The following is a 14792-nucleotide window of genomic DNA, read 5'->3' on the forward strand; positions in this document are numbered from 1 at the left end:
ATAATAAAATATCTGAGTGAGTGCTCGTCCGAGACTGGTGATTCCATACTTTTTGCTAGGGGTTGTATATGCATGCATGCGGCGAAAATCGCACCCGGGAAAAGTACCACCCTCATTTTTATTTCCTATGCGATAAATAGACCTATTGCATTTCGCGACAGGCTTAGCTTGCACACAATTTTACTGCTACACAATTGCCTTTTAGATGATGGCAATGCACCATTTTTATATGAGAACAGCCCTGTTTGTGAATCCACATGAAAGGATTCTGGGAAAAAGCATTTAGATAAAAACTACCTTACTCATGTAGTTTTATTTCTCATACACTGTTCGCATACATATACTTGATACTTTACTATTATTCCGTTGTATGCATGCATGCATGCTGTGCTAAGCAGATAACGCTTCCAGTGTGTTAACATTGAAGGAAAGGTGTGGGAGCTTCTGATAATTACCCGGTTAGTAGTACACTTGACACTCATACACAATGTGAAGATCAGGTGTTGCAATTTTTGGCATGGTGTTACATCACATTGAAATTTGTCTGTTTCTTTTCATTATTTTTCAGATGTCTAAGTCCAAATTACCAAGCAGATGGTACGTTATAGCAATTACTATCTGGTTTGATCAAATTAACCATCTTTATATGACAAAAAAGGCAGTTTCCTGCCCAAGAAACATTGATTCGCACCTTCATTTGTTTACAGCGCACAAAAGGATGCAATATGAAGTGCAATTTCTGAAAGTAAATTATGCAGATCAGTGGATGGTGTCAAGAAACGTATTGTAATGAACGCTATTGTTACACAAGTGACTGCATCTGAGTGTGTGTCGCATTGAAATAACTGCTTGAATTAAATAAGAGCGCATGTTTCCAAAATAAAGCAAAGCCACTCACCATTTTAGGCTGACAGACATGTGATGGGGATTCACTGAAGTATATAAATTACTGGCTAAAACCAAAAATAAGAAAATCAAGGCAGAAACCCGAAACACCTAAAGCAAGCATTATTTAAATCATTTTTTTTCTCTAAACAAAATACAGTGCTGTATTAAGCAGCAGCAGCAGCAGCCTCTCAATTAACACAAAAGTATGGCAAGTTAGAACACAATCGTCTTATTTATTTTTCCAAAGCTGAAACCTGCTGAGGATCTTATGTCCCATCTGATTACACACTAGTCTTCGTGCTTACATCTCATTCACACTTCTTGTTTGTCGTGTGGTGGGACATCAGCTTGGTGATGACACTATTTGGTTTCTTCCTGCTGCTGCTTTCGAAGACAACATCATGCATGATTGAAGTGGCAACAAACATGCTGAAGGCCCTTTGGATGATGCATGTACAATATTATTTGTACTTCCAAAATGTCAGCCTTGGTAAGTTGTTATCACCATTATAGAGAGGCAATAGTCAAACAAAGCTACAGCATTATGTATACTACTGTATGTTTTTTTGTACTTATACCATACAGTTGAAGCTAGAAGTTTACATACACTGTGAAAAAACACACATTTCAATTTTTGTCCCAAAGTCAAATCACACTAAACCTCTTTTGTTTCAGGTCAGTCAGGATTACCGAAATTATTTAATTTTTTTAATGAGGGAGAGAATTTCTCAGATAATTTTACATTATTTTCTTTTAGGTCAAATGTTTACACACACAAAAAGTACTATAGTGGTACTTCGACATCGGACGTAAAATTTGACTCGCCATTTGTTTCCACATCCGACGACATGCTTGAAATACGACAAATTATGACAGCGGTGCAGTTTCTTTGTTTTGCCGTAAGATGGACGCGTGGCGGATTTTCTTGCGAGAGAAAGCAACATGGGTTCCAAAAATCTTAGTGCATGTGGTGAGAAAAGGAAAAAGGTGGGGCTTACCATTTAAATGAAGATCTTAGCGTGGTGTGCGTGTCTGTGAAATGGCTCGACAATACGAAGGTTTTTAATCATTTATTTCAGAACTTGTGCAACAGAACATGCATACCGTCCATCGCAGCTGAACATGAAAAGTGAAAGTTAAAAGTCCTCTCTCACTGTTACGTTAGCCACGCGGTGCGTTTAGGCACACCGAGTAAAACACATCCGCCACATTAGAACCCGATTCGTTTCTGATTTTTATTCATAATTCATTTGTTTTGCTCTGTGTAATTGCTATTCGCCAGCAGTATTTATTAAGGATTTAGTGTAGGTTTTCAGGAATTATAATGTATTCTTATGGGAAAATCCTGCTCGACATACGACCATTTCGACTTACCAACAAGGTCCTGGAACGAATTAACTTCGTATGTAGAGGCACCACTCGATGTCTTTAAAGAACATGGGGAAGTCTAGATGATGAGGTTATGTCTTTGGAAGCTCCTGATAGGTTAACTGACAATATGTACGTTAAATGTACGTTAAACACCTAGGGATGTTTTTAATTCCATACCTCAAACACTCTGCTTCCCTGTTTGAAATAATGTGAACATTAAAAAAAAAAAAAAATAACCAAGGAAATCAGAATTGCAGCGCTACGCATTTCTGGCTCATCCTTGGGTGCAATTTCCAGATGCTTGAAGGTGCCACATTCATCTGTTCAAACAATTATATGTAAGTATAGACATCATGGGAATGTCCAGCCATCAAACTGCTCATGGAAAGATACGGGCTCTGTTTCCCAGAGATGACGTCTTTTGGTCGAAATGTGTTGAGAACAAAAGCTAAAGACCTTGTGAAGATGCTGGATAATGCTGGTAAGAAAGTGTCATTATCCACAGTAAAACGAGTCCTGCACAGACGTGGGCTGAAAGTCTAGTCACAAAAATGAAGCCATTACTCCAAAAGAAACAAAAAAAAGACAGATTACAGTTTGCAAAACCACACCAAGACAAACCGGTCTGATATAACTAAAGTAGAGCTGTTTGGTTATAATGACCAACTTAACCTCTGGAGGATAAAGAAAGAATCTTGTAGACAGAGAACACCTTCCCAACTATTAAGCACGGAGGTGTGAGCATCAAGTTGTGGGGCTATTTCCTGCAGTAGGAGCTCTTCATAAAGTTGACAACTTCTTGAGGAAAACAAATCACATGAAGATATTAAGGCTAGGGATGGGAATCGAAATCCGATTCCAATTCCGAACCGGTTCCTAGTGTTTCGAGGCCTCGACATCACAATGAAAAAGCCTTAACGATTCCTAAAGACGCGTATTGCGTCGTGACGTGTCTTGTTGTCCAGACGCATCAAACTAGCATGGCGCCAAGAACCACTCACTCACAAGTTTGGCTACACTTCACCAGGAAAGAGGGTGAAAATGAAAGGTTACGATGGTTTAGCACGAGCATTGCAGCCGTAAACATAACAATGACAGCACGTAGGTTCAAACGCTCGAATGTGTGTCTTCACTTCACGAGAAAAAATTACAACAATGCGACTTGCAGTCATTGCAAGGTGGAGATAACTGCGTCGGGAGGGAATACGACAGCACTGTCCTCACCGAGAAGCTAAGGCTCAGTCCTGGCTATAGCCTACAGCTAGCTAAACTCCCAGATGACGATGCAGAAGACGTTGGTATAATTTGCTCACTTCATTCAACCATCACTTGAAGAGTGAAACTAAAAATAAAACTGAAATAAATCAATTTCGTTCCCCAATAACAAACAGGTTTGCATCAACATAAATCAGCGATGATTAGCTGCTAATACAGTAAAAACACAAACGGTTAGCATGCGTTCGCTAGCATTAGCACATCGTTCAAACCACTACACAACTGGATTTAAGTGTCCGTTCGCGAGTGGAAACACACAACAACACAAAAGATGATACATACAGGCGTTGCCTCTGTAGATATTTTAGAAACATCAACAAAGAACGTAGGCTTGTAGCAGTGTTTCCCCTCTCTCACTAACTCGCTCACTTGCTTGGATGCGGCACTCCTTCACGTGAGCGCGTTCTTCTTCGCGTGAGGAAGCGCAAGGGCGCCCCCACTTGAGCGTGAAAGCACCATAAAAACTAAAAGGCATGCATTTCAATATAATGGTAAATAATACACTTTGACACATATTGGCAAAGGCAGAACAACGACCTATATGCCAATATATACCAATATTTTTTATTTCTATTAGAAAAAATGTTTCAGTAAAATGTTAGACATTTTTGTGTATTTGCCACTTATTGCCACAGTGAACATTGAGGCTTTAGGCCTCTTTTGACCTCATTGTGAGTTTGTAAGGTTGTGACTTCTGATTAAACGAACTCTATGCCAATCAAAACGTTTGTTCTTCTTTTTCCCCAAATTAGAATCGATAAGAGAATCGATAAAGAATCGAATCGTTAAGCAATATCGATAATGGAATCGGAATCGTAAAAATCGTATCAATTCCCATCCCTAATTAAGGCAACGTCTCAAGACATCAGCCAGGAAGCTAAAACTTGGGCGCAAATGGGTCTTGGACAATGACCATAAGTATGCTGCCAAAATGGTTAAAAATTGTCTTGAGGATTTCAAAGTCAATGTCTTAAGAGTGGCCATCACAAAGCCCTGATCTGAATCCCACTGAAAATTTGTGGGCAGATATGATGAGGCTTGTGCGAGCAAGGGGACCGACAAACCTGACTCAGTTATACCAGTTCTGTCAGGAGGAGTGGGCCAGGACTCCTGCAAAGTACTGTCAGAAGCTTGTGCAAGGTTACCCAAAATGTTTGACCCAAATCATGCAGTTCAAAGAAAATGCTACTTGGTACTAAGGAAATGTGTGAGAACTTTTGACCGTGAAGAAAATAATAAAAAAGAAATTATTTTGGCATTTAACAAAATTCAATAATTTTGGAAATACTGACTAACCTGTAACAGGAGAGGTTAAGTTTTATTTGACTTCAGACAGTAAGACAAAAAAAATGTGTGTAGTTACACAGGGTATGTTAACTTCTGTCTTAAACTCTATTTGTAGTATATTTTTTACAGGTTCCTTCAATTGAACTAATGTTCGGAAAAAAAAAAAAAAAAAAAGTTGTGTAATTGCTTTAAACGGCTGTGCCAAAAAAGGTATGGATTTTAGTCGCGTCTGTTTGCTTGGCTGCACCTGCACCGTCATGACACTTAAAATAGTGTACTTGGTGTACCGTTCACAAAAACAGAATGGATTTGTCACGCTCTCATTTCTCGAGCAGACGATGATACTCTATTCAGTGTGCCATTTACCTTTTCAATCAGAACAAAAGAGGTAGCTCTATGGAAAATGGCCAATTCAATGGAAACAAAAACAAAAAAACAAAAATCTGCAATGCGTAAAGACTAACATGGTTGAGCCACAGAACAAAAGGCTGCACCAAGTATTTGTAATTTTGGTTGGTTTTATATATTTATATATAATCATTTTTGCATTTAAAGTAACAAAAACAAATGTGATCGCGAGTTAACTATGAGCTGCATGTGATTAGTCTTTTAATCGCTTGGCGGCACTAGTATTAAAATTTGATTAAATCATGGGACGTAAAATTTTTTTTTTTCTAAATCATGGACTTTTTCTTACCAAAAAAAGTGCGAGTTAGAGTGCCTATGACACCAAAAAGCATGTTTATTTCATATTTCACGTGGTTTTATGCTCCAGAATGAAATGGACCACTTGGATGTGTGAAGAAGCGATCGTTTTATATATTCATTTTTGAATCCCGCGCCATGAAAACGAGTTACTTCCGGCACCAGTCTCGGGTTTAGGACGAATGCGAATGTGACGTCACCCGGCTCAGCATCTCACAATACAGCATTGCTTTATAGCATGTAGATGCTATGAAGCAATGCATCTGCTGATTTTGCAGATTAATTAGTTTATTTTTCGCACCACGCCAAACGGCTGCAGGCTTTTGTAGCTGCACTAGGGAGAGGCGTGTGAGCCTTTTTGGGTTCCAGAAAGTTCCGTTCACGCCGAGATCGGCTAAAATAAGTGTGCGACAACTGTGAGACCATTGGATTTACGAGGAAGTGAATAAACATTGTGTTTTGTATTACGTCAAATACTGGGATCATGGCACATGTTTTAATACGGAGGTGGTTTGCATTTTGTGACTGACATGCTCCTTGTCCCCTGAGAATGTCACTCGGCCGACGACCGTTGGCTTGTCGCACATCCCCACGCCAGGAGAGCACTATACTCGGCATATTGCCCTCTTTGTGTGTCCGTTGTTTTGTCAAATTTTCCACCCGATCAGAAATTTGTGTTAAAAATGGTCGCGAATACAGCGATTACAAAGTAAACACTACAAACGTTCTTTAAATAAAGGACTACTTACTTACGTTTGATCATGGATGGGCATGCAGAAAAGTTCTCCTCAGACACATCCTGCCATGTTAGCTTCAGAACAACTGCACGCCGCTCTCTCACTGTTCTTCGCCGTGTAGTTAAGCATTAATTTACGCCATATTCGTGTTGACCATGTGGCAGCGGCACGCTCCTCCAATGTCGGTCAGTTTGTCTTGCAGTAATTCTCCAGCTGCTTCCCCGGCAAACATGCTCTCCTCCTGCAGCAGGGGACGAGCTGTAATTGCTCGCCGCTGGGCGGGTTGCTGATTGGCGAAGACAATCGACAACCCCGCCGCCATGTGATGTGATCTCGGGTAGTTTCAAGTGATTTTTTTGCTTCGAAAGACATGTCTAGAGTTTGAAATATCACTCGGTTTGGGTTAGCATGTCAGCTAGCTGTCACGCCTCCTGGTTTGTTTACACTCTCCGAAGCCGGGGCAGGGAAATGACAAAAGCCGGACTAATTCCGGTGGCGACAGTAAAGGTGAAGTCGACAGTTTTGACCATTATGGAGTAATTTTGCCATGTCGTACTGAATAAATGCATTTTAATATTTCATATTCAATTTAGCACAAGACTGTTATTTGTAATGACCATACCATTTATTTAGCAATTGGGGAAAAATACTTCGCTAAAAAGAATATCCTGTAAAAATATTGGAGAAGAGAGACGGAAACAATGACATTTTGCGGCTCTGTTCGTCGCATTTTCCTGATTCTGAATAATTCCCTCTCAATTGGCTGAATTCTAAATCAGATGAACCCATGACCCTGCCGAAGTCATCCTCCTGTTGGGGATGCTAGAGCCCTATAATGGTAGGCATGGCTAAACGGCAGATTAACTAATTTTTCGTCAATTGCGCTTTGCCAAATTGTTGTATATAGTCGAATCGTCTCAAAATCTGATTCTAATTTACATAACAATGCTATTTAAGACTGTTTTTCTCCTGTCGTACGCAATTTAACTCCGAATTTAAAAAAGCGATTAACTGTGATTTAAAATTTAACCGCTTGACATTACTAATTTTAAACAATGAAGTCAATCAGCTCAAACAAGACCTAACTGCAATTAACTAATTACATTTGCGAGACACCAGATTGGTGAAGAGTTGTGCTCTTGATATGTTGGAATGAAAACCTGCACCTATTACGGCATTTTGTGTGATAGGCTTAGTCAAATTATAATACTGTTGGTAATTGTGTATTAATGGTAGTGCTATAAATACTATGTGAAAACACTGGTATACATATTTTTTAAAAAAAACGTTTTTGATCTTTCTTGAGATGGTTTATTTTGTAATTAAAAAAAAGGTACAGTTTATAGCCAACAACTTGTTTGTACAGACTTTTTAGGTTCAATTTAGGCTGACAAATGGCCAAATTAGTTGGAGGCAAATTAGCTTGAAGCAGTTAAAGTGGTTGTTACTATGCGTATAATATACACTCTTCCTTGTTCTTAGGAAAGTAATAGGATGACATTGTGGTCTCGTAGCTGTGGGCAGGTCTGATGTCTTATTGACCTTCACCCATCACTGGTTAGCCTGTTTGTTTGCACATTTAGATTGTGGTTTCATGGGGAGGTCATTTTAAAGAGACAGAGAGTCCAATTATAGTGTAGACACACAGCAATTTCTCACTGCTGATTGACTGAATTGTTATATTTTGTTCGTGGGCAATGTTGTTTATTGCATTGATATCACCAGTGAAGCTCCTTGTTTATGTACACATGCAATAAACAGGCCCTGGGAGCGGCATGTACCCCACTTAGCATAATGGTGAATATAGATGTGTGGCGGGCGGTAGAAGAGGCTGATCCAGATGCACACAAGATTAGATTCACTGTCATATATAGGGCTCTGGGCATGAATCATGAATCTTCATATTTTTCTGCACTTAAGTTCAATCTTTATGTAATTCGTTTACATAAAAATGTTTTTTTTAAGCAGACCCTTGAATTTCTGCTATCTTGCTGGTTAACGAGAATAAATCTTTAAGAGCTTCCAATCCACACTCATTTGCTCTGTTTCCTGTTGTCATTTCAGAGTAGTCGGGATTTGCTCCCTGTGGTCCACCAGGTGGTCAGGCGACGCTATTCTGGTCCGTTGCTGCTCCCGCCACTGCGGAGGAGACACTCGTGTCAGGATCACCATTCTGAAACCCATCGCTTTTCAACAACACATGGGTTACCGTTGCATCGCCTGGAGGCTCTCTACTGTCGAGCATTGGCCAGTCATGATGAGCACCGGTCAGTTAATTTTTGTTTATTACGTCAAACTGTTGGACTCATTTTTATAAATGCATACTAATACTGCAAATTCATGTTCCCTCTCGTCAGAAGAAAAAACATAAAACATTTTAAAATAGTCCTGTATTTTTCAAAGAAAATATCCTTACCTACATACCACCAGGTCAAATTATTTTCAAAAGGGTCATAAAACAGCTACTTCTTGGGGATATTGAGTAACTTGAAGGCCTACCAGTTTGAAACCAATTCTAAAATACATTATTTGCTCACCTCACCTTTAGTTACATAATAAAGAATAATGATAACCACTTACCTCCTGTATGTGAAGACACTGTTCATGTTCAAGGTCCCTTTCCATCTTTTTTAAATTGTTTTTTTAAATTAACTTTGGTGTCCGGATTTGTAAAATAATTTGTGTTGAAAATGTGTGGTGGGGAATCTTGAAGTCTTCTGAGAGCATGAAAAATGATTTTGTAAGGTAAAAGAGCCAATGAAGGGCTTGCAGTGCTTGAAGGGCCTCTGCTACCACGGTCAGCGAACAGCGTCTATTTGTCCCCGTTCCATCAATGCCTAGTCAGTACTGCCATCTGACGCTTTCCTGCCAGTTCCTGTCTCCAGCTGCCTTCTGACCTCACTCAGGCGGTGTCTAGCCAAGGGCCACCTTCAGACCCCACTATGCCACTGGCAGCGCCTGGCCAATAGGCTACCTTCCAACTGCGCTCCAATGCCTTCCATGCATGTGTGGCGTCTGCTGCGCCGTGGGGTTTGCATTCATGGCGCTTGCCTGAACCATGTGCTGCTCCTGGTGCTAGCGTCTGCCTGGTTGGTACTGATGGGTTGGCTTTGTGGACTCCTGTCACTGTGGAACCCGTCCACTCCCTCTGTCACGGACAGTTTTTGTTTTTGGTGCGAGATGTTGGTGTCCATTCCTTGTGTGAGTGGGGCAGGGTACCTGCAGGTTATTAAAAGTATTAAAAAAGCATTGAATTTAGTTTTCCATTACTGAAGGTATTAAAAGTATTAAATTAGCTGTCGTAAGTCTGGAATTTTTTCACCGTGGTTTTAATTTTGAAGAACATCTCAGTGCAACCTAAATTATACCTGTGACAAAGTTTTTTTTTTTTTTTAATCCATAACTAAGATGACGCGTAGAATGTTTACGATGCACTGCACTACAAATCATAATGCACCTCGTGCGTGCGCGCTGTTAGCATCATTATCATCAACTTCACAACAGCAGGCAATCGCACAGTACTGTGTGCTAACGTAAGGAACTGCTCAGATGCCTTAGTTGTTATGTTCGACGAAAGCCTCAAGACAACCAAGTCCAAACAGTTGGACCAGCATGTGAGGTATTGGATCGGCGACCAAGTCGCATCCAGATACTTTGGGTCGCAGTTTAGGGGTCATGCGAAGGCGGTGGACCTGCTTAACATTTCAAAGTAAGTTGCCAATTTCTCCAATTAAAATGTGTTAGATGCAATAATGTATTTCTGCATGGTTTGCCTTTCGAATGAATGTGAATTTCGTAGTTTTAACTCAAGAGTTAGCCATGTTCAACGGGGTATTGGTAGGTGCACTAGCCTTAGCGTGGATGAACCGGAGTCGTAGATCCACCATCACCCTCAGATACACAACACGGTTGACACTATTATTGGAACGAGTGCGGGGTAACATTGATCTGAATAACATGGCATGGTGATAGGCAAATTATAATGTAGGTGATAGTAAAACACCTCCTGGTATATTTAAATGTTTTTCTTGATTGAATAAGAGTATGGATTTTCTCTTTCTGATTAAAAGAAATGTCTTCAATAGCTAACAAAGGATTAACATGGTTTTGTATACTTCTTGTAATGTGATTAGAAAAAAAACAATTACCAAGGGAAATGGTCATGTGTAGCTTTTTTATTTTGTGTTAATTAATGGTAAACTACTGCCAATTAGTGGCTGTTTTTTAAACTTTCACTGCCAATTGCAAGATTTTCCCAATTACTTTACAGTTAAGGTGACCAACTTGATAATCATCAGTTAAGGTGACCAACTTGACAATCAACAACCTACCACCTTGACTAGGTCCTCTTAGAAGGGAAACCTGTTGTATTGCAAATGTAATTTCTGAAGTTGCTTTCAAAAATAGTGTAAAATCCATTTTATCCTGGGGAAAAAAAATCTCAAGACCTTATATTTAAATGTGTTTTAATTGTATCTTCAGTAAATGTGCATTCTTTTGTCAAACACACTTAGTAATTGAATAAATTTGATGTTCAGTGCTTTATTTTTTAAATATGATTCAATATTATCTAAATAATGGGTGCGAGAAAAGTATTAATTTTCAGTTGAAATGGCATTAAAAAAGGTCTTAAAAGTCTTGAATTTAGATTTATCAATTCTGGGGGGACCCTGGTGGGGGCTATTTTATAGTCAGTGTTTTTTGGTTTATTTTTAGTTTGCTCCTTGCAGTATCTTGTTTTTTAGTTCTTGTTTTGTGTGCTGTTTAAGTTTTCTTTCCCAACTGCGCGGGTCAGTCCTTCCCTGGTGTTGCTCTATCAGCTTCCCTCAGCCACTCGAATCTAGCAGTGTTATTTTTGCCACCCATTTTAATTTTCGTCTCAGTCTTTTGGACGTAAATACTTTTTAGTCTTAGTCATATTTTAGTCATTTCAAAATGTGTTCGTCTTCGTCTAGTTGTAGTCAGCGAAAACACAGACAAATTTCTTCTAGTTTTAGTCGACAATTCTCAATGTTTTTGTCTATAACATCAAAAGTTTTAGTCCATGAATAAATACATAAATAAAAAGTTTCCAATAATTTCGAATGAACATGACAGACGAGCACATAACTGTAGAGTCGACAATGATATCACCATTTTCATGATGAAAATACACACTCAGCAAGAAAACAGCACATTATTTGCAATTAATTAAACTCACCTGGACACTACGAACTGTATGTAAAATGTTTTCCAAGAGTTTAAGAAGACACCGAGTCACCGCGCTAAAATCTAATGCTAACGCTAACGCTATGCTAACGCGAACGCGATGATAACGCCACAAGTTAGTTTAGTGTGTGATGACCACTCAGCACTGATGTTTAAAGGCATATTTAGCCAATATAAGAAAGCAAAACTTACCAAGCAGCACCTGACACATGTCTCCCAAAAGGAGCCTGGAATGGGCACAGGCTTACTCAAGTGTGTGTGAGGCGGGAGGCTCGGGGATGAGGCGCAGCACGCCACATGAGTGACACGACCAAACACTGCTAAATGCATTCTAATTACACAAAATATCACACATTGTGAATTTATGACGGAAACTATGGTGAATTTTCATCTCGTTGTCGTGTCGTCAGATGACAACTGGCATCCATCTTGTTATGTTTTAGTCTCCCAAGACAAGTTTTCAGCGCATCATTGTGACGTCATTGTCATGAAAAAAATGTTTGTGGACGAAATATTTTCACTGTCGTCATTGTTGACGAATACAACACTGGTATCTTGTCCACGTTTTCCTCGTTGTCATATAAATTTATTTGTATTACAATAGGTCCCCTGCTTTCTTAGTCTTTTTAGTTGGCTGGTTGAATGTCGTGTGCTGCAATGTTTCCTTTGTCTTTTCGTTTTGCCTCACTATGTTCTTTTCTAAAGTTTTGTTACTTCAAGTACATTTGATTAGCATTCAGAATTTCGTTTTCTTTACCATTTTGGGTAAATCAACATTCATTCGAGATTACACGTGAACCCTGCCTTGCTGTTATGAGGTCCAACTCAGCCTTAAAATGTGATCGACATGAGACAAAGGCAAATCTAAAAATTATTAAACAAATGTTATTAATGGAGTAATATGCAGACATTTGCTGTTTTTGAATACCGTCAAAATAATAGAATATGGCCCAACAGAGAAAAGAGTTTTGTTTAATTTTCATGGGAAAACAAAACAAAACCCCAGAATCAGAGTGACATTGTTTATTGTGGAAGAATATTTTCAGTGGCCGAGAAGCACTAGTCCAGCGGCCGTTTTGCTGTGGCCTAGCTGGCCACTGTTTTGTTCTGCGTTGTCACAGCCCAAATAACATAAATGCTGATGGATGGTGTATTTGGGGGGGGATTGTGACCATAGCTTGATGGCTAATGACGTACTATTGTGGCAGAAATGGTCCGACGACTTATTATGAATGAGGAAGTTTTAATTGTGCTGACTAGCCACAGTAAGAATGATTGCGCTGTTGTTATAGAGTTGGAGAGGACCTACTCATTAGGTGGCTCATGATGTCAACTCACCCCCCCTCAACTCCAACCCCAAAAGGTACGCCCGTAGTTTAATGATATACTGTATCTCAGTAATTCAGCAAAAAATTAAGCTGTCTTTGCATGTTTTCAGCAAATTTCTGCAAACATTTCATGTATTTAGAAACAAATCATAAATCTATCTAGCAGGCAGAAGGAACAAACCTGTGTATCCAGTTGTTGCCATTGATTCAGAATATGTCTTGGCAACCTGCAGATTAACAGCTTTGTGTTCCGATAAACATGTTGCACAGTGAGTGAATCAACTTGTGAGTAAATTTAAAAGAGATCATTCTTTAACCCTTAATAAGATACATGCTCATTTAACTCATGAGTACGTTCGTACAAAATGTATTGGACATCTTACGCCGTCAGTGAGCATCGAGTTATATACCAAGTAGTGCTGCAACGATTAATTGATTAACTCGAGTAATTTGACTTGAGAAAAGCTTCGAATCAAACTTTGCTGCTTCGAGGATTCGTTTAATCAGAGTGCTGTGGTAACGCTTTGTTTTGAAAGTGTTTTCATTTGAGCAAGACACTGAACCCCACGTTGCTCCTGGTGCTGTGTCACCAGTAGGTGGATGGCGAGATAGTGTAAAGCGCTTTGAGCGCCTTGAAAGGTGGAAAAGCGCTATATAAGTATAACACCATTTACCATTTACCATTAGTGTTATTGATTTGGGTGGATACACTGCCCTCTAGTGGCAACAGTGAATACGCCATAACTCATCTAACATAGCTGGAGCCAGCTGCTCCCTGTTAAGGACAACATAAGGTTTAAGTAAGTTTTTGTTTGAGGTAATATGTTTGTTTATTCATTGATTAATTAGTTAAGGAGTATGTTTAGCAGTTTTTGTGGGAATATGTGTTTGAACGATTTGTTAAAAGCACTGTAAAAAAAAAACTTTGCCTTTTATAGCATTTAACGGACCTTTTCTCTGCAAGTTAGCCATTTGTTCTTTTGTTGTACTTCGATCCTCATGTATTTTTTTTGTTGTTGTTTTTTTTAGATCATTTGAGGCTAAGCTCAGGTATTTTTTTAAATGCATTTACCGCTCCTGTGAATTGAAAGTGCAATTGCATCATTTGAAAAAACACTGGGGAATTTTATTTTGTATTCGCATTTAATGCGCTTTTGAAAGTGCAATCTTAGCAAGCCTTTGTTTTACAGCTCCTAAAATTGATTCTGCAATGCATAAATGTTCCTAATCAGACTACTTGATTATTCGAACTAATTGATAAATTAATCGATGACATAAATATTCGATAGCTGCAGCCCTAATACTAAGAAATTATTTAAAAAAACAAAAAAAAACAAAGAAAAACAGTATCATTGGAGGCCATAAGCAGAGTATATTTCTGCTATCATAAATGTTATGTTAAGTTTATTTATTTATATATTAATACATTTTATTTATTCATGAAAATGAATAAAAATAAATAGTTTAATAATTTAAAAAAAACATGCACATTTTGGGTCATGTAGGCTACACTTGTTTACCAAATGTTAATATTGTTGCCTACATGACCTCAATGTGATGTCTGTCTTTATGAAGTTGTTTTTGTGTGTTTGTTTGTTTTTACATTGACAGAAATGGTGACATGCCCTAGTAAGGGTTATTTTTGTGACATTCTTGTTTAGTTGTCTGGTGTGTCGTGAGATTTTTCTCATGTAAAATAGGTGCATTGCCTCAGGAAAATAAATTCTGAGAAATACATACCAGGAGTGGGAACCTCTTGTTACTTCACGATACGGTACGATTTGCGATACAAAGCTCACGATAACGATGATCTGACGATATTGCGATACAACGATTATCGATAAATTGGTCAGGAAATCATTCTAGGATAGTCTACAAACAACTAATAATGAGAAAAACAAGCTTCTGATGTGAATTGGAAGGGGTTTATCACTAGTAGACGTCCAATCCATTTGAACTGGGAGGGTGGCAGCGAATGAACATTCGTCTGCCA

The 14792-nt window shown here is 38.9% G+C and overlaps 1 protein-coding gene across 3 annotated transcripts in view; it reads left to right on the top strand.

Moving 5' to 3' along the window:
• The window catches only part of LOC130918526 (cAMP-specific 3',5'-cyclic phosphodiesterase 4D-like), a 172059-nt gene that overhangs the window by 20223 nt on the left and 137044 nt on the right, over positions 1-14792 (top strand). For all 3 annotated transcript variants that reach the window (XM_057840280.1, XM_057840282.1, XM_057840286.1), the window contains exon 3: positions 8328-8530. In XM_057840280.1, coding sequence (XP_057696263.1) covers positions 8328-8530 — 203 coding nt within the window. The remainder of the gene's footprint in view (positions 1-8327; positions 8531-14792) is intronic.

This window comes from Corythoichthys intestinalis, chromosome 7 (genome assembly GCF_030265065.1).
Source record: "Corythoichthys intestinalis isolate RoL2023-P3 chromosome 7, ASM3026506v1, whole genome shotgun sequence".
In the NCBI taxonomy this organism is placed as follows: domain Eukaryota; kingdom Metazoa; phylum Chordata; class Actinopteri; order Syngnathiformes; family Syngnathidae; genus Corythoichthys; species Corythoichthys intestinalis.